The sequence below is a fragment of the Taudactylus pleione genome, unplaced genomic scaffold (assembly GCF_031769625.1).
Source record: "Taudactylus pleione unplaced genomic scaffold, aTauple2 ptg000117l, whole genome shotgun sequence".
Taxonomy (NCBI): domain Eukaryota; kingdom Metazoa; phylum Chordata; class Amphibia; order Anura; family Myobatrachidae; genus Taudactylus; species Taudactylus pleione.
The window spans coordinates 2152157-2173038 of record NW_028284519.1 but is presented as its reverse complement, the minus strand read 5'-3'; the positions used below and the strand labels follow the sequence as shown (position 1 = coordinate 2173038).

Sequence of the window (20882 nt, the reverse complement as noted above, 5' to 3'; positions counted from 1 at the left end):
AGAAAAGTGTTTTAATATGATGAACTGGTCGTATGAGAAAAGACAACCATTAAGATTTACTTTGCAGATATCCATTTAGGCAATAGATGTAGGATATGCAAAGCTGTAGTGCTGTAATACCAAGTTACATAGGCTGCAGGGTAAAGAATATTACAGATATGCACGTATGAATATGTACTACTAAGGTCACATTATTGTGAATTGACCATGAGAAATGTATTTAGTGTCTGTAACTCTGGTGCACCTAGGTCGGCTTAGTGGGCATGTGCTCCATGAGACAATGGATCCTGCCTCATTTATCTTTCTAAGATAATGGAAGCAAGGGCCGCACACAGTAGGTACAGTAACATAGCACAATCTTGACCTGTGCAGCAATGAGCAGTCCTTGTGCTGCACTTAGGGGTCTATTTACTAAGCTGTGTTAGGAGATACAGTGAATGGTGATAAGGTAGCAGCCAATCAGCTCCTAACTGCCATGTCATAGGCTGTGTTTGAAAAATGGCAGGTAGTAGCTGATTGGCTGGCACCTTATCACCGCTCACTTTATCTCCTAACACAGCTTAGTAAATAGACCCCTTAGCCTTATAAATAACACCTACTCTATTCTTATAACAAAATAATCAGTATATTAAAGCGTACTAATTTGCAGCAGTGTAATCTCTAAAAATAAATATTCAAAGGCTATTTGGGGGCTTCTTAAAAAAATAAAAATTAACATATTTAAAAACAGATGTTTGCTGTTAGTAGGTACACTAGATGTGTAACTGAATTTACTGTCATTGCTTTTCAAAAATATCTCCAGCTCTTACAGTACACAAAGGGCCGTATTCAATTCTCGAAAAAACGTTTTCGCCGATGATGTCATTTTTGCCGATATCATTTATCCCCTGTTTTCGCCGGAGCGAAAACACAATGCAATGTAATAGGCGAAAAAATTTCACCTATGAATACCAGTCGGAAAAAAGTGCAGAATTGTGGTTTTGGGGTACAGAGGTGCGGAAACTACTCTACACCCTTTGTACACCCCCCTTGATGCTAACTACGTCAAAAAAATCTTTAAAAACCACAAAGGACACCCCAAAAAAAGTAGGGGTACAAATTCAAAAACTAGCGAAATAGCCTTTGGGGGGGTTTGCAAGTATGGGGGAGGTGTTTTGTTGATTGCAGGTGTTTGCTGAAGGTGCGGTTTTTTTAGCGCATTGTAAAGCTTGACATAGCGATTTTTAAATATGCTTCCATCCATTTTCATGTACCCAAATTTGATGGGACTACTTATTTTCCCCCAAAAAAGTGGTAAATATCTTCACCACTTGCACAGCGACGCTAAATAGCACCTATTGAGACCATTTAAAGACCCCAAATACCTTTTGCAGGGCTATTTGGGGGTACCCATAGTGAACCCCCATGTCAGAGCATCTTTAGGGGGGTGTCAGGGTGATTTCCCCAAAAATGACAGGACTTGTCGCCGATTTAGGTTTCGCCGGGTCCCGTTTTCGCCAATTTGGAATTGAATACGGGGATATGCAGGGACGAGCGCGATAACTTTTCAACCCTGGAAAACTGCGATGATGGCGAGAAGTCCAGTAACTGACTTTTCACTCCAAATTGAATATGGCCTGAAGACTGAAAAAAGTGAATTCATACTGCGAGATTTAGTTCTTGGCAATATGTGTGTGAACACGCACATTGATTAGAATTACAATAGAGGAATAACACAGATTTTGCGGTGAACTTCGATGGGCTGTGAAGGAAAATCTGTGACGTTTCTGGCCATAAGTTGCCAGAGTCACAGTATGAACGCCGACAACTCACGGTCATTGTTTTTAATTTAGTTGCCCCCTAGAACCCTAGAGGAGAGTGAAAAAATAAATAGAACTTGATGACATCCAACACACAAAAGACATTTTGCAAATTGTTTTTTCATCTAGGGCCCTATTCATTATGCTAATTAACATTCCATCTTGTTGCGAGCGCCGCACCAATTCATCATTGCTCCGGTGCTGAGACACCTGATCTGAAAATCAGCTGTCTCCCCAAAGTGTTTCACTGCTCCTTTCAGAGCAAGAGCCCCGACAAGAGCCCCAACATCTGGCGGAAGGAGCCAGACAGGGGCGGAGGGATGCAAAATGATCCCTCTTCGCAACCCAGGCCTCCTTTCCATAGGGAAGGAGTGGGTTGCGATACACAAGCGAGAGCAAAAGCCACCTGAAGATGGCAAATGCTCACGCAGTCAAGCTCCGAAAATATATTTTTTGGAGCTTGATGAATTCTTTCCCCATACTAGTGTATGGGGACAGCGGGCCATTCTGCAAGAGGAAGGTAAGTAGGAGATATCTGTGATATCTCCTGTTTTACCTTCTTGATGATAACTTAATTTCTACATTTGCAGGTGAAAATGTTCATCTTCATCTGCTTTTGTAGAAATTAAGTGATGATGAATAGGCCCCCTAGAATAAAAAAAAGTCTATCTATATCTTATTGGAACATCTTTGTTGAGTAAAATAATGCATGTCTCTTTCTTTTCCTGCAGAACAGGACAAGAAACACAACACTACCAAACCTGTCTCCAGAACGTAAGATGCTGGAAACAAGGACATTTTCATTACTTAATTGATGCAATTACCTAGCAGTGGTATTAGGCAAATTGATCTCTTGGCAGTCATCAATCACTGTACGATTGACCTGTAGATTGTTGGGGCGCTGTCTGAGCTTTATAGGGAAAACTGATAACTTTGTGTAATTAATAATGAAACTATTTGCTGCAGCCAAAGAAAATATATTATTGTTATAACGCCTCTAGTCTAAACCCACAGTGGGAATGTTGTGATCATATTCACTTTTGTTGTTTGCTGTTGTTTTACTGTGCAATCTAATTTCAACTCTTAAACCTGGGATAGTACAAATATATAATGATAGCACAGATTGTACAATTACTTTCATTGTGATTGAAAATTACAGCACTTTAGATTAAACTTCTAATCATTCTTCTTGCTTATTTATATTAATTTATCATACTCTTTATAACTAGTTCATAATGTACAGTAATATTTAAGGCTTTTTGCTTTAGCGCTGTATTTAGATGAATGTCTATAGATGGTGTTCATAAACTCCTTAATTTGCCTTTCATGAGCACTATTAAATGTAAGCCAAGAAGGAAGACTGTAATAATAATGCAATGAAATATCAGGATGTGAATTAAGTACACAATAGAGAAATATTTCACGGGAGACAGCTAGGTGTCTATACATTGCTTTGTTACAGGTAACACACTAACTTTTAAAGCATGGTTTTAAAATGCTAATGTAATGTTGAAAAAAATTATCAATAGTATGTAAAGATAATTAAGAATAGCAAAATGAACTGAAATTGTGAAATAAATAATTTGGACTTTGGGCAGACAGGATTCCTTGCACTGTGTAATAATCACAATGTATCTTCTATTTTGCACTAGTGGATAAAACAACAGCTCTGGAATTATGTTTATTTGATGTGTAACAGTAAAGCTTCTGAAGCTGCTCAATTTATATATTCTGTACAAACAGAACATGTTTATTCATCTGATGACTTGTAGGCAAAAGGAGATGACATTGGCTGAACTGTATGTCTGACTAAATATTTAACTCATGCTACATCTAAGAAGTCTGCATTGAACTTTGGCCACAGTACATAACAATCAACTCTCCAGTGCTCATGGGGTTAAAACAACATGAAATAAATTTGCAGTGTATCTTGAAATATCAGATGCAGAATATGATTGGGATCCTGTCCTGTCCTGTCCTGGGCTTTGGGATTATTGTGACGTAATTTTCCTCCTCATCCATGGATGAATGCTAAAGAACTATAGATAAGCAAATAATACAACAAGCTGCCTTCATATCTTGCAAGATTTATTCTTTTTTTTTTTTTTTTTTAAACACTTGTCTGATAAACTGAGTATTCGTGATTTATTATTCTGACAGGAAGCCTAACCTCGTTGTAGCATTGTCCAGCAAGCTGAAGATGCTTTTCTTGTTAAGTGCAATCATATATAATTAAGTAAAAAGCCTAGACTTGGGATGTGCATCTGATTCTGCTTTGGGTACGACTGATCTGCGAGTAATCTATTGTCTATGGTAATAAAAAAATCAGGAGCAGAGATGTCATTTTCTCAGTTTGGATATCCGTATAACGGGAGCTCTCAGGTAAGTGGCAGTGCTCTGCTCCCATTCACCAGCCCTATTATATAGACATGAGGTGCATCACTGCCTCATCAGGAGCCCTCTGCCAGGGGTTTCTTCTTTCTGCTGCATATAGAACATTTTGAATCTAGTAATAATTTTCTATGATTATATATGCAACTGTAAATTAGCATTTTACAGGCGTTTAAAATACTATAGTTCTATTTATTAGGTTACTTTATAATTGTTTTATGCAAAATGTATTCTCTTTATTAATATAATTGAATAGTTTAACATTATTTAAGACACACACACGTGTATATATATATATATATATATATATATATATATGCACATACAGATGGATAGACTGATAGATAGATAGATAGATAGATAGATAGATAGATAGATAGATAGATAGATAGATAGATAGATAGATAGATAGATAGATATTGATTAGAGATAAATATATGATAGATAGCTATAAGAGAGAGAGAGAGATTCCATTGAATGTTTAAATGTCAGATTTGTAATTGATTCTGAGACTATAAAGTCTGTGCAGCACATTGTGTTTGTATGTAAGTCACACAGACAATGTAGTATTTTAGTTTTCCCTTTATTTGTATATCTGTCTCATTTGCAACCATATTTCAATCGTATTGAAGATTTTAAACTTAAAATGTGTTGAAGCTTGGTGAGGATTTTGAGTTATACTGAGTATGCCTAAGTGGTCAACAACTAAAATCTATTATAAATCCATTTATGTGAAATACACTTAAAAAACATTATCAATAAGTACGTTATGCTTAAACGGTGTCTTAAATTGCACTGATGACAATAGCATGCTCTGAAATATGTATGAGTACTTTATGTGTATGATCAGAAATCAATTGCAGAGCTATACTTTGTATTTTTGTCTCCATGAACTTCAGCAGATTTTGTGCTTTTCTATCTGCAGTATTTGGTTTCTGCAAATCCCAGCACAATGTGTTATGATTCTCCTGCACCCAGATCTCTGCCTGAGGTCTCTGCCACGTCTGCCCAGACCCCTGCCATCTGCTGTCCTTCCTATGAGAACAGGTTGCTGGTCAGCACAAGGACTGATCTCAATGCAGCTCTTGGGGTGTATAACTCTCCGTACACTACTGCAAGCCCAGGCTATACTAGTTATCTCCCTTGTAGCACTGATCCAACAACATTATATCCCACCTTGGTGAGTAACATGGAATTTGCTAACATTTGGCTTCACAAATCCCTTTCCTGACTTAAAATATTCTATAAGACATCACAAAGCTATATTCCACTGGCAGCCAGATATATACACGTTGCATCTCATTAATCAAAAAGAGCAATAAAGACATTTCATAGTTCCTTTTTGTGTTACTGAGTCCATTTTTATTTTTCAAATTAACCCTTACACTGTCATTGGGAATCCAGTTTTACCACTTCTGTGCAACAGAGAAAACTAAAGCAACATGATTAAATGGATGCATATTTACAGTATAATAGTTCATTACAATGTTATAACATTTTAGTTTTGCATATTATTTTATCAGGCTAATTGTTGAATTGTTGCAATGTATGATGATTATTAGTATATAACTCTTTTTTAATATATATGCAAGACCTCACAGTATGAAATGAAGGATGGTACCAGCTCTCTGCACACAGGAATAGCCCAGCCTGCTGCATACTATCCATATGATCACTCCTTGGGGCAGTACCAGTACGACAGGTAACATTCTCTTTGATCAATAAGAATAACTAATGTTCTGTCTGTGATGCTGCAACAGACATCAAACCGCACCATTTCCAAGGGACTAACGCTACATATGATGAATCCCAAAGCAAGCATATAACAGGCAAAAAAATATAATTTTATCAAGTTAGCAAGCCCTATTGTAGAATGCTAATGCAGAATAACACAAATGTATTACTTTTATTAGGGTATCATGAAATATATTAACTTCAATAATGACATATCTTCAAACAGGATCAATTAAAACACACTAATTAATGATCAATTATAAGAATCACTTTTTAAGAAATATGTTAGTTTTAATTTCAGACAATTTATCCCAACAATTATCAGTTGGATTATGTTGATTGTTTTCTTTGAAATTCATCATCTAAAAATATACTAAATCAACCTACAGTATATGCATAAAACCATTTTAAACCAGACTAATACACTGTTAAGGCAAATCTGGGGACATGGTTATCATAAAAAAATAAAAAAAATAAAATAACTTATTTTATATAATCACATTACTTACCAATTGATATTAATAGTTTTGGTATTTTAATATACTACAATATACTACAATATGTGTATGGTAATTTTGTGTTTGTATTGTATTTACTTTTGGTTTCAAGAAATGAGATAAGCTCATTATTCATTATTACTTGATATGAGGCCATTTCTACTCTTTCAAATTGTTAATGATAAATTGCATGTTCTTTTAAAATATACTAATTAATAGATAATGAAAATAAAAAACAAGCATGACCACGTCCCGGCAAAAAACCCACCAAAAAGCTGCTACTAGCAACATGCTATGGCAGGCTGGGCTGGTGACACTTTTGACAGGGAAACCCTGGGGAGGTCATAATGTATAATAGCACTAGATTGTTCATCATCACTCCTGCAAAAAATAAATAGACTGTATTCTCATACAAAGAACATCCTTATGCTGAAGCACTAGAGCACTCCCCAACAACCATCCCCAGTGGGGTTTGGGGTAATATGTAGCTAAAAATAGATTTAATCAATATTTCTAGTGCACTACTTCACCCAGCATGCCTTGGCAGCCCTAGAAAACTTGCATGTGTTGACACATGTACAACTACAAGTGTCAGCATACCCATGGCTGCCATAGCATGCATCAGAACTATACTCAGTATAACTCATGTCCCTTTAAGCTGCTACATTCAGTTTTGATATTTTAGACATAGCATTCAAGGAAGATGATGGACAGACACTGAGGTACCAAATCTGATTTCCCAATATGGGCCTTAACATTTAACCCAACTGTATATATTACATAAATATTATGTCTTTATGGACAAATATATACAGTTTTGGTGGCAGATAATGGGGCAGATGTATGAAGCTGTGGAAAGTGATAAAGTGCAGAGTGATAAATGAACAACCAATCCGCTCCCACCTGTCATTTTTCAAACACAGCCTGTAACATGACAGTTGTGAGCTGATTGGTTGGTCGTTTATCACTCTGCACTTTATCACTTTCCAGAGCTTCATACATCTGCCCCAATGTGTCTCAGATATTCTTTACCATCTAATTTAGGGGCATATTTATCAATGAGTTTTATCATATGCAACGAGTTTTACAACTTGTTGTGTATAATAATAGTGCTCCAGCCAAACAGCTCTTAAATGTCCTCTGTTTGAAAAATGATGGTTGGGAGCGGATTGGCTTGAGCACCATTTTAATACAAATGTTTTAAAACTCATTGCGTATGATAAAACTCATTGATAAATGGGCCCCTTAGTCTGGTAAAATAGCATTGGGTTTGGTCATACACTCTCATAAAGTCTGGTAGACTCACAAATTTAGGAGAATCCCACCCCTCCAGATCCTATCCATTATCACAGTGAAGTGGGCTGCCTGGGGCGTGATAAGGTGATAAGCAATTAACTATGTTATTAAGCCTAGCCCCCACTGCATGATGCCGAATATCTCTATTTGTTTATCAGGTAGGATGTGATTACAGGGAAAACATTATTTGTCTGTATTTTATACATATTTGGTTATGTTGATTTTATACAGTAACTTCGTAATCTGGATATTTTAATTCTGGATTTGCTTAATAAGGAACTTCTGCCTCTGTAAAATTCCAAATAATAAAACTCCTCTTTACAACATGCAGAACCATTAGGTTTCCATGCTCAGGCTATATCAAATCAGCCTCACTTGACACACATTAGTGTGCCATATTAATTCAAAGTTCTGCCATGTATTACTGTATATTAGAGCAGGGAATAACGAGTAATAGTTCTGCTAGTTACTCAAAAGCAAAAACTGTGATTCATGGCCTGAACACTTTAGTGATCTGTATCCCAGCCAATTTACATTATGATTAATGGGATGAACACGATAGTGATCTGTCTTTTTGAAAGTATGCTTGTGACATTTAATAAGCCCTGGGAAATGGTTTGGTTATTCTTTGCCTTATAACCACAAACGGTACTGAAATACTTTACATTTTTCACATTCGATTTCCCTAACAATATTTGTTACCTGGGAGCACTTTCAAACACATGAAACTCTCTCTAAAGTTATGCCACAGTCATATAAAATACTATTAACTCAAGTGCAAGAGTTTCACTTACCCAAAATGCTTATTATATTGAATTATTGTCAGTACTGAGCATGAAGAATTTACAGTAGTCTCCAGTCTATCCCTGTGCACGGTTGCATGTAGAAGCAAATATATTTGAATTAGATTTAGTTTCACATTAAAAAAGGGCTATGAAATGGTCACATTGCTGTTTTTGTAACTACATTAAGGATGGACATTAAGGAGCTGCTTCTGAGTTGGGAGCAAAACAAAAAGAAACAAGTAACTTTGCACTTTGGCAAAAACATGTTGCAGTGCAGGTGGGGCAAATGTAAGTTGTTCAGAGTGCCCAAACTCAAATCTAAATTATAGTGTAAAAACAAAGCTGTCCAGCATTTGTGGACTATATGGAAAAGCAGCCAGTATTTACCGTACCTGTAAAAAAAAGTATTTGCACCCCTTACATTGCAACATGGTTTATTCCAGATGCAAAATTAATTGTTTCTTTTGCTTTGCTCCCAACTCCAAATCAGCCCCTAAATGTATTTTATTTGTAAGTATCAAAATTAATATCCTTTGTGAAAACATTTGATAATAATTATATAATGTTTCCCTTTGTAAAACTGGTTTAAGCCCTACTACTGTATCTAAAGATTTTGACTTTAGATTAAAATGCACTGAGAATAATTCTAACACAGTTTCTGAAATATTTATCTTTTGAAAGGTTTGGGGCGCTGGATTTTACAGTCTCTGCCAGGCGTAAAAATGCAACCAGAGAGACCACAAGCACACTTAAAACCTGGCTATATGAGCACAGAAAGAACCCTTACCCAACTAAAGGTGAAAAGATTATGCTGGCGATTATCACCAAGATGACACTCACACAAGTGTCTACATGGTTTGCTAATGCAAGAAGGAGGCTGAAAAAGGAGAACAAGATGACCTGGTCTCCAAAAAACAAAGCTGGTGATGAAAAGAAAGAAGAAAGACAAGATGCAGAGGAATACAGTGTAGATAGTGACAATATAGGTAACCAAAAGATTGTTTATCATCCATAGAACATTTAATACAAATGTAAAATTATGCCTAGTATCAATTACCAATCAGTTCATACTATGATCATCTAAAATGAAAATATTCAGTATGAAAAGTGTAGAACTAATGTTTATGCATTTATGGTATAGTATTTTTCAATATTTAATTAAGTAGAAACTTGGAAGCGTGTCTTGGACAAGGTTTGTTTCATGTTTCTAAAATAAAGCAGAGTAATTGCACAGAAACTTTATATATAGTTAATAAATATTATAGTTTGTCTAATTTTTTTAAATCTCATGTTTCAGATGAAAAAATATGCAAAACTGAAAAGGAGCTTAATCACCCTGATTTGGGTGACCTTGAAGAAGAGTCTACTGGCATAGAGATTGACAGCAAGGACACACAATGCCTTCCTACCGGGGCCAGATCCATTTCCTATGCATCAGTGACCAGTGAATGCAACATGACACCAAATGAAAATGCTCACAACTTTCCCTGCAACAAAGACAATGGAGAAGATGTTATAGGAGTATTGGTGGGGAAGAAAAGCCTTCAAAGATACAGTGAACATGTGATCAATTGTGAGACTGCAGATAAACCCAGAATTTGGTCTTTGGCTCGCACAGCAGGTGCCAGTAATCCTTTGGATATTGAAAGTGGTAGTAGCAGATCAGTAAGTCCAGACTGTCTCTTTGTAAGAAGAAGGCAGTCTACTCATGGCTTATGTAGTGAGGTGAGGTCATTGCATAGTGTAAAGAGCCAAACTCAAACAGAATGTTCTTTTGAAGAAATGTCTCAATCACCTAAGGTTTTTAGAACTTCAACATTCAACCTACAGTCATTTCAACTCAGCTGTCCCTACCCTGTTCTGGGAGAACCATGTGAATATTCTTCTGGAGTGGAAGGTATCTACTTGTCCATGTTCTACTAATGGTTTTATAAAAACCACACCAGTGTTGTTAAAACATAGGAAAGCATTCTATTTGGTGTTAAAAACAGATATGGACTTTTGTGTAATAACATCATATTTGACACAATGGTAATATCCATTTTCAACTGCTAGAATGTATGCTTTAGCTGTCTTTGTCAGCTCATCGGCATACATCTCTGCAGTTCCAAAGATGATGGAACTGAGACTTTACAGAAATCCAAAACATGTTGCACACAAATATGTAGTTTTATAGGTGTTAGTAGAGCAGGAAATATTAATCCACAGTGACTGGAACATTTAAATATCAATGTAAGCGAATCTCAAACTGAAACTGACGTTTAATTTTTATCTGGAGAGCAGATCCATTGTTATAAAAATATATTTTACAGCTGACTACATAATTAGTGAATAATTTAATGTTCTAGTGAATTCATTTGAAGCCAATCACTCAATGAGGGAGATGGAGTATTTTTTTTCCCTTACTGAACCCTTAATCTGTCATTGACATAATAACTTCAGCAGCTAGTTTCTAGTTGGATTTTGTTTATTGGTGTTCATCTTGCTATTGCACATAACCCCTTATTTTAGTATTTTATTTCATCAGGACCAGATTGTTTTGTGTTAGCAAAATGACTAATTACAGCAACAACATTACATTCTACAGTTTAATATGTTAGTTTTTTTATTTCAATATCATATTAGTTGAAATGGCTATGTAATATAAAGGTATATTACCACTTTTTACAATAAATCATGCTTATGATGCTTACCTAAACCCCTCCTTATATAGAGGTATTCCGCAACTCCATGACAAGATTATTATTTGACAATGTTTAAATAAATATTTTTTTAGTTTATGGATTTTAAGGAAAAATTAGCCAAAATGTGAAAGAAGTATATTTTTCTGTTGCTATGCAAAGAAATCTTAAAATAGTTAATGCTGGACATACTCTATGCCACAAACTATATATTTAAACTTTGCATATAGACACTCCAAATGTGTGGGGCTTACTAAAGATTCGGCAAAGTTGGTCCTAAATTAACTACTCTATTTTAACTGAACAGACACAGAGGTTTAATGGCCTAACCAATGTTTATATGTAGTAATGCAAACTTTGACAAAGCATAACTTAAAAATAAATTATTTTGGGTAGACAAATATATAATATTGTTTTTTTTTTAAAAATATATTAGTATAAGCCATTAAAAGTTGTAGAAGACTGTTATCCTCCACTTTCAACATCGATTGACAATACACTACTATTCAGTCCTAGTTAGCATTGGGAACAAATTATAGTGGTGGTCGAATACATATCTCCCCTATATTCTTATTTCCAAACTTTTGAGACTTCCCATTACAAATGCTGCTACAAATGGTATTTCTACTGTATTATAAGAATACAAAGAGCTTGTTGTCATGAAGCATTTTAACATGAGTGCCCAAAGTCTGCTGCTATTGAATGATGAATTATACCTAGAATGTAATTAAAATATTGTTTATTTATTCTTTGTTAAATGGATTAACCATGTTCAATGCAGTCTGTATTAATGGATGACAGATAAAGAACATGCAACATTTATGATACGTCACCTTCTATACTAAGGACAGTGCGTAGGATCAGTTTAACTCTGGGTTTAATAATCACCATTGCTCAACTGGTTGCAAAGCAGTACACTGGACTTTGGTGAAATGCACAATCTACAACATTCCAGGCATTATATATATAGCACACAGAGGTGGCACTCAGAGAACTTTCCAAAGGATTTAGAAAGATGATAATTTATTGCAGATACATCAACGTTTCGGGACAGCACGTCCCTTCCTCAGGATGCAAAATACAGAATATATATATATATATATATATATATATATATAGTCAACCAATAATAGCGGCACTCCACGGCTGGTAGTTAAACAGGAACACAAGTTTTAATACACAGGTCCAACGTTTCGGGCGTCAGCCCTTCGTCTGGGATATACAGATACAATAATACAGTACATTTAAATAGACAAACAATTAAAAATTACCTGGTTCAGGTAAGCCGAAACCTCAGCGTCCACCTCCATTGGCCCCAACCAACACGCGCCCGGAAATCGAAGCCGCAGTCAGAGTGACGTCGTCATCAGGCTGTGTCCGCGGCGTAGCCGGATCACTTGAGCCGCTCGTGTAGGCATGGCAACTGTCCTGTTGCCGGAAATGTAACAGCATTAAACAGGGGTCATCAGTTAACATTATAAAAATTCAAAATCAACAAGCCATCAAAGGTCATCCAGTTGATATACATTAAGCATAATAAACGGACTTCATGATCACTAAACCACAATCGCGCTATATACAAATAGGTACATAAACCCATAATGAATGTACCAGCAGTATATATAGCAAAAGTAAACACAATTTTAAGATATCTAGGATATCAACATAAGCAGTCTGAATAGCCAAATCACAAGAAAATATAACATCAAAAAAGCAGAAAAAACAAAAAACATATACAAAGCACAGAGGAGCATACCTACAAAAAACATTGCAAGCCAAGAGATTCATTAAGCCCCCTGGGTGCCATGGTATCAAGTTTAAAAATTCATCGGCACTCTCCTTGCAGCAATTTTTGAGGTCTGTTGCCACCCCTAATATTAAGTGGAATGTGTTCTATGATTTTAAATCTGAGATAGGCCACTCCATGTTTAAGAGCTATCCAATGTCTAGCGACCGGTTGTTCGCTAGATGCTGTATTAATCCCTATGTGGACAGCCGACCGATGTAGCGCCATGCGCTCTTTAATCTGGTGTTCTGTTTTGCCCACGTAGTTGAGTCCACATGGGCAAAACAACAATTAGACCACAAAAGTGGTACTGCACCTGACAGGAGACGTGATGGAAAACCTCTTACCCATAAGCGGGTGATTAAACGTATCCCCCAAAATTACTGCCCTACAGGTAATGCACCCCAAACACGGTGATAACAGTTTTTTAAAGATAAAAAATGCTGGATTTTTTTCTTTATTTTAGCCACATCAAGTTTCACCAGGCGATCTTTAAGATTCCTAGCTCTAGTGTAGCATGGTATTACTCTAGAGTCCTTCAAAGTAGGTAAGTCACCATCGGTATTAACCAAAGGCCAAAGACTTTTTACAATTCTGGCCATATCTGTGCTTCTAGTGTTAAAACAATTGACCCAGGGCATAACCTGAACAGATGTATTGTTCACTTGATTAGAACTAAAGGTCATTTCTCTAGGTAAATCTAACACTCTCTGCTTTATCTTAGACAATGCATTCATTTTATAGCCACAAGCCACAAATTTATTGACCATCAGATCCAATTGATGTTCTAATTGCACCGGATCACTGGTAAGATGCCTTATCCTCAACATTTGGGAGTAGGGTAAACCCTGGCGCAAAGGCAATGGGTGAAAACAGTCATGTCTTAAAATGATATTTCTATCCGTATCTTTAATGTACAGATCAGTTTTAAGCACCCCCTCAATCAATGAGATGCTGACATCCTAAAAAGTGTACAGTCACACTATCTATAGTAAAGGTCAATTGCACCTCATGGCCCGAAAGATTATGCGTATCAAGAAGATTTTGCAATTCATCTCTCAAACTTGACCATAAAATCAATAAGTCATCTATAAACCTGCAATACAGTAATAATTTGCTAGAAACATCAAGAACAAGACTAAATAGTTGTTGTTCAATCATATACATATACGCATTGGTGTACGATGGGGCCACATTGGACCCCATCACACAACCAAGTTTATGCAAATAAAACTTGTTGTTGTATATGAAATAATTCCTGGTCACGACCAATTCAAGTAATTTTAAGAAAAGGCTAATGGGAGGACCTGTATATAATGGGTTATCACTGATAAGTTTTTCAACCGCTCTCAGTCCTTGCTGATGTGGTATGCAAGTATATAATGAGGTAACGTCTGCACTACAAAGGAGAGTGTCAGCCGGTTGAGTGTCAAGATCCTTAAATTTAATCAACAAAGATGTAGTGTCTCTCAAATATGTTCTGAACGTACACATTGAGGTACCCATCCAACATGACCGAAATGGGTTGGTATAATGACCGCCTGGCTGAGATGATGGGTCGGCCAGGGGGATTTACTAAGGTTTTATGTACCTTAGAGAGGGTATAAAATAAAGGAACTATAGGGAATTCAACCATCAAAGTGGAGCTCAACTTATTAGAAATCATACCCTCAGAAACCGCTGTGGCCAATACTAAATCTAACTCTTTTTTATACACAGACGTGGGGTCCCTTGGCAGCAGCTCATAGGTGTCATGATTGAGCAACTGCTGTAGTCACTCCCTATCATAAACTTCAAGATCCTGCACCACCACAGCGCAACCCCTGACGGCACTGCGGATTACCACATCGGACCTATTTCCCAAAGACAACAATGCATCATATTCATCACAAGACAAATTGTTAACAGAATTTAGACCAAGGGGCAATTGATCAACCCGTTGGTCAATCATCCTGGAAAAAGTTTTAATGGAAGGGTTAGTGGTAACAGGGTCAAATTTAGATTGAGGTTTAAATTTATTCGAAAACTCAGGAATCCCACCAGTGTCAGACTCAAGTGATTTAGGCTGTCTGCCAAAAAAGTCTTGCAATCGTAACTTCCAATTAAGTCTAAAGGTATCGACTTTCCACTGGAAATAATCAAATTTACTAGTTGGAATATATGATAATCCCTTAGCCAACACTCTGTGTTGAGAAGGGGTCAGAGTCACTGATGACAGATTAAAGATGGTATTCATCTCTTCCATGGTGGTCTGCGAGTGGTGGCTTTGCCTCGTATTTTGCCACCCCGACAGGTTGGTCCCTGCCTGGGCTGTTGATGGCCGCCCAGATAGTTACCCCTAAAGGGTATAATTTAGTCGATGTAGATGCCAGGGGCAGGCTCTCGGCCTCACTCATAGATGATGATGAAGCTCCATGCTGAAAAGGCATACGTTGCGGCCTATTGAACTTACGAGATGGTAAATTCCATCTGGAAGAATTGTTTAACCAGGAATAAACTCGTTGCTGTTGATAATCCAATTGTACTTTGAGAAGCTTGTCATGTTTATATTTGATTTGCTCAGCCTTTTATTAGTCAACTTGCTGTTGTAATTTATCAAGCCAGTGGTTTGCAGCATCCTGTACAAGTGTGGGTTTATGCTCGTCCTCAAATTTGTCCAATTTTTCTTTTGTGTCACCTAACTCCTTAGTAGATTCTTCTATGACCAAGAGGATAAGATCCAGTGAACATTTTGTCAGAATTCCAACCCATTTACAGCAGAACGGGACACTGTATCTGCCTATGGTTGACATATTACGGATTCTAAATCCCCTCCGGATCTGTTTGGATTTATAATAGTCTGATAAAGTAATCGCATGATAATGGTAATCTAGTTCTCTTTTTTCAACCAAAACCATTCTTTATAGAGATCTTCGCTAGGAGTTTCAGTTTCAGTTTTGGACATCCACAAACTGATCCTTACATAAAATGGCATCTGCCTCAGCTTCAGAATAGCTGAAGCTTTGTGTAGTGTCAATCTGCAAGAATAAAGAATCAGCTTCCATATTAGATTCAGCTACAGACATGTCATGGGGAAACAATCCGCACAGCAAAAGGACTATGTTGAAGATATCCAATGTATGAATGAACAACCCCCCAATCTTCAAAACGGCAGATGGTAACAATGGGCAGCAATAGATAATCCCAATGAACAGAATAGATGCGGTGCCTTGAATAGGTAGAAACCACAAGCTCCGTGGAAAATACCTAAAATACAGCAAGTCAATTCCGGCACTCACTGCGTGTAACTTGGTGAAGGGCGTGGGTGCCTTCCATGGACCACCGGGTCCTATAAAGTCAACCAATAATAGCGGCACTCCACGGCTGGTAGTTAAACAGGAACACAGGTTTTAATACAAAGATCCAACGTTCAGGCGTCAGCCCTTCGTCTGGGATATACACATACAATTGGATCTGATGGTCAATAAATTTATGGCTCCTGGCTATAAGATGAATGAATTGTCTAAGATAAACCAGAGAGTGTTAGATTTACCTAGAGAAATGACCTTTAGGTCTAATCAAGTGAGCAATACATCTGTTCAGGTTATGCCCTGGGTCAATCGTTTTAACACTAGAAGCACAGATACGGCCAGGATTGTAAAAAGTCTTTGGCCTTTAGTTAATACCGATGGTGACTTACCTACTTTGAAGGACTCTATAGTAATGCCATGCTACACTAGAGCTAGGAATCTTAAAGATCGCCTGGTGAAACTTGATGTGGCTAAAATAAAGAAAAAAATCCAGCATTTTTTATCTTTAAAAAATAAAAAAAAAATAAAAAACGGTTATCACCGTTGTTTGGGGTGCATTACCTCTAGGGCAGTAATTTTGGGGGATACGTTTAATCACCCGCATACGGGTAAGAGGTTTTCCATCAGCTCTCCTGTCACGTGCAGTACCACATTTGTGGTCTATTTGTTGTTTTGCCAATGTGGACTCAACTAAGTGGGCAAAACAGAATGCCAGATTAAAGAACGCATGGCGCTACATCAGTCGGCTATCCGCATAGAGATTAATACAGGATCTAGCGAACAACCGGTCGCTAGACATTGGATATCTCAAACATGGAGTGGCCGATCTCAGATTTAAAATCATAGAACACATTCCACTTAATATTAGGGGTGGCAACAGACCTAAAAATTGCTGCAAGCAGAGTGCCGATGGACTTTTAAACTTGATACCATGGCACCCAGGGGGCTTAATTAATCTCTTGGCTTGGAATGTTTTTTGTAGGTATGTTCCTCTGTGCTTTGTATGTGGTTTTTGTTTTTTCTGCTTTTCAGCTTTTTTGATGTTATATTTTCTTTTGATTTGGCTATTCAGACTGCTTATGTTGATATCCTTGATATCTTAAAATTGTGTTTACTTTTGCTATATATACTGCTGGTACATTCATTACCGGTTTAAGTGTTTATGTACCTATTTGTATATAGCGCAATTGTGGTTTAGTAATCATGAAGTGCATTTATTATGCTTAATGTATATCAACTGGATGACCTTTGATGGCATGTTGATTTAGAATTTTTAGTGTTAACTGATGACCCCTGTTTAATCCTGTTACATTTCCAGCAACAGGACAGTTGCCATGCCTACATGGGCGGCTCAGGTGACACAGCCTGATGACGTCACTCTGACCGCGACTTCGATTTCCGGTCGCGTGTTGGTTGGGGCCGATGGAGGTGGACGCTGAGGTTCCGGCTCACCCGAACCAGGTAATTTTTAATTGTTTGTCTATTTAAATGTACTGTATTATTGCATGTGTATATCCCAGACGAAGGGCTGATGCCCGAAATGTTGGATCTGTGTATTAAAACTTGTGTTCCCGTTTAACTACCAGCCGTGGAGTGCTGCTATTATTGGTTGACTTTATAGGACCCGGTGGTCCATGGAAGGCACCCACGCCATTCACCAAGTTACATGCAGTGAGTGCCGGAATTGACTTGCTATATATATATATATATATATATATATATATACTTTTCATTTGTAGAAAATAACACAGACAGGAGGCATAGGCGTGACAAAGTTTTTAACGATGATGGGGTCCAGGCTTCTGTAAACCTGATGTGTTTCAGACCAACTAGGAATTATTAATGGACCTCAGTTATCACTAAGAGTCAGCCAAGCTTGTAAATGCTAGAAGCCATGCCATTTGGTTCCTTTCCTGTGACCGATTCATAGTTAAATGTAACTTGGCTGTATTTACACTCGCATTAGCAGGAAGATACAAATTGTGGATTCTTATGCTGATTACAATACATCTATGCAACCACCACACACCCATTCATAAGCTGGCATAGGCGTCACAAAGTTTGTAACCGTGATGGGGTCCAGGCTTCTGTAAACCTGATGTGTTTAAGACCAACTAGCCATTATTAATGGACCTCAGTTATTACTAAAGCTGCATACACACAAAACGATTTAGTAATGAACGATTTTAGTAAACGATTTTTGTTCATTTTTTCAAGGGAAAAATGAACGAAAATCGTTTATTAAAATCGTTCATTTACTAAATATAATGAACGATTTTTTTGAACTACAAACTATTTTTGCATATTCCCTTACTGAAAATCATTGAGTTGGTCAGTCTGAGTGAACTACAAACTACAAACGTGAACGCGCAGGAACGATAATCGTTCATAGTTTTAACTCAGAAAGTGAACGATTTTTCAAAGATTGAACGATAAACGATATCGTTAACGATAATCGTTCAAAAAATCATTGTGTATGTATGCACCTTAAGAGTCAGCCAAGCTTGTAAATGCTAGAAGCCATGCCATTTGGTTCCTTTTCTGTGATCAGTACACAAAGGGGCTGATGCATACTTAAATGCAACTTGGTTGTATTTACACCCGCATTAGCAGGAAGGTAGAAATTGTGGATACTTATGCTGATTACAATGCATCTATGCAACCACCACACACCCATTCATAAGCTTTGTTTCAAAGCTGGCATCATTATCAGTGTCTACTTAAAATATTCCTATCCTTGGTGCAAGAGATCCCTTTTACAGCAACGGTATCTCCACATATACACAATTCTGCACAGCTCACACTTTTGTCAAAATACTCTGGCTGAACTTAGCGTAAGAGCAAACACCCCGTTTATATTTTCAGTCGTAAATGGAGATGCAACTGAGTTGCATTCTGTTTCTGCATCAGTCCCAAAGTCTTTAAACTCAGGCCCGTATTCAATTTGAGGCGAAAAGTCCAGATTTTTCACCTGCTGGACTTTTCACCTCCTTTGCCTATTTTCCAGGCGGAAAAGTATTGCACTTGTGCCCGATAATCCCCGTATTCAATTTCAAAGGATGCGAAAACGGAACCCAGCGAAACTTGGATTGGCAAAAAAAACCTGGAATTTTCAGGAGATCATCTTGTGACCCCCCTAAAGATGTCCAGCCATGGGGATCACTATGGGTAACCCCGTTTTGCATGCAGAAGGGAAGACGAGTTTTTAAATAGCCGCAGCAGGTGCATAATTGCGGCTTTGAAGAAGGTGATGCAGAAGAGCACTTAGCAATTTTTTGGGGAAAAATAACTATGCCCATCAAATTTGGGGTACATGAAAATTGGTGCAAGCATATTTTTAAGTCCCTAAAATGATTTTTAAAAATTCTTCAAAAATGCACCTGCCGCTACTCCCCGCAATGAAGAAAACACCTGCCACATACTTTGGAACCCCTCTGGAATCTAATACGGTACTTTAGGATTTGTTCCCATTTTTTTTTTTTTTTACCCAAAAATTTAAATTAATTTTTTGGGGTGCCCTGTTTTTTTTAAAACTTTTCTTGACATTTTATTTAGGGGGCTTTCCCAGAGATGCAGGCTATTTTTTTTTTAAGCCTGCACCCCTAAACCCCACTTCTGCACTTTTTTTCGCCAACTAAAGGCTGTCGAAAAATTAACCCTGTTTTTTTCCATTGACTTTTCGCACTGGCGAATAGTCAATTTAATTGAAAACTGGGGGGAAAAAAATAGGCAAAAATGACGTCATCGGCGAATAATTATTACGGGTTTTCGCCTCAAATTGAAAATGGCCCTATGTATTGTGAGCAGAATGTGGAAGTACCAAAGCATTAACTAATCATTGCGCAGTACCAAAGAGGCAAACCCTGGGTTGTAGACAGGAATAACAGGAGCAGCATCTCTTACACAATCACAAACACTTGTCCAATACTGAAGGACACTAGATAGATAGATAGATAGATAGATAGATAGATAGATAGATAGATAGATAGATAGATATTTTAGGTTTAGATTTAACTAACTGTAGCAATAATGAAGATAAAAAAATAATATCGATAAATATTCATAGATGGGGGAAAACAAATGCCATAGTGAGACTGTACAAGTGCTTAAGCCTTCTGCTATTTTACTAAAGTCAAACTGTGAAATGACAAAGCTCTGATTGTGTCTACACACAGGGATTGAAAGGGCTATGAAGACAAGCACAGACGTTTCAGAACACAGGCAAACCAGTTTTATGGATGACAATGAATTGCTAAGAACAACTTTCAGACCAGTTATGAGGAGGTGAGGGAGTTATGAAGAATTATACCTTAAACTTCCGCACAGGGTATACTAGGAAGAGCCATGGGTGATATGATTAAAGGGATGAAGAAAGCAACTCACTATTACCGTATATGCATGTAATGGAAATTTTCATGACACTTGAATAAAAATATTGACTCCTGCTTTCCATTACAGCCAACATTCATCTTGCTATAAAATTAAATAATATTCTGTTGTGCACTTTATACAGTGGTGATAGAAACTTTTTAAGCCCTGTATAATGGTAAACCTCATTTGTTCGATTCCAAAGCATTTATAAATAAAGGAAAGGTCAAAATATGTCAATGGAAATGTGTGGGT

The 20882-nt window shown here is 37.2% G+C and overlaps 1 protein-coding gene across 1 annotated transcript; it reads left to right on the top strand.

Annotated features, from left to right (window-relative positions):
* Window positions 1–4109: 4109 nt before the first annotated feature.
* Window positions 4110–20547, top strand: IRX6 (iroquois homeobox 6). The gene is made up of 6 exons (XM_088471943.1): window positions 4110–4181; window positions 5116–5370; window positions 5783–5892; window positions 9184–9488; window positions 9800–10399; window positions 20435–20547. The coding sequence occupies exons 1-6, from the start codon at window positions 4110–4112 to the stop codon at window positions 20545–20547; spliced, it is 1455 nt and encodes a 484-aa protein (XP_088328069.1).
* Window positions 20548–20882: the final 335 nt, after the last annotated feature.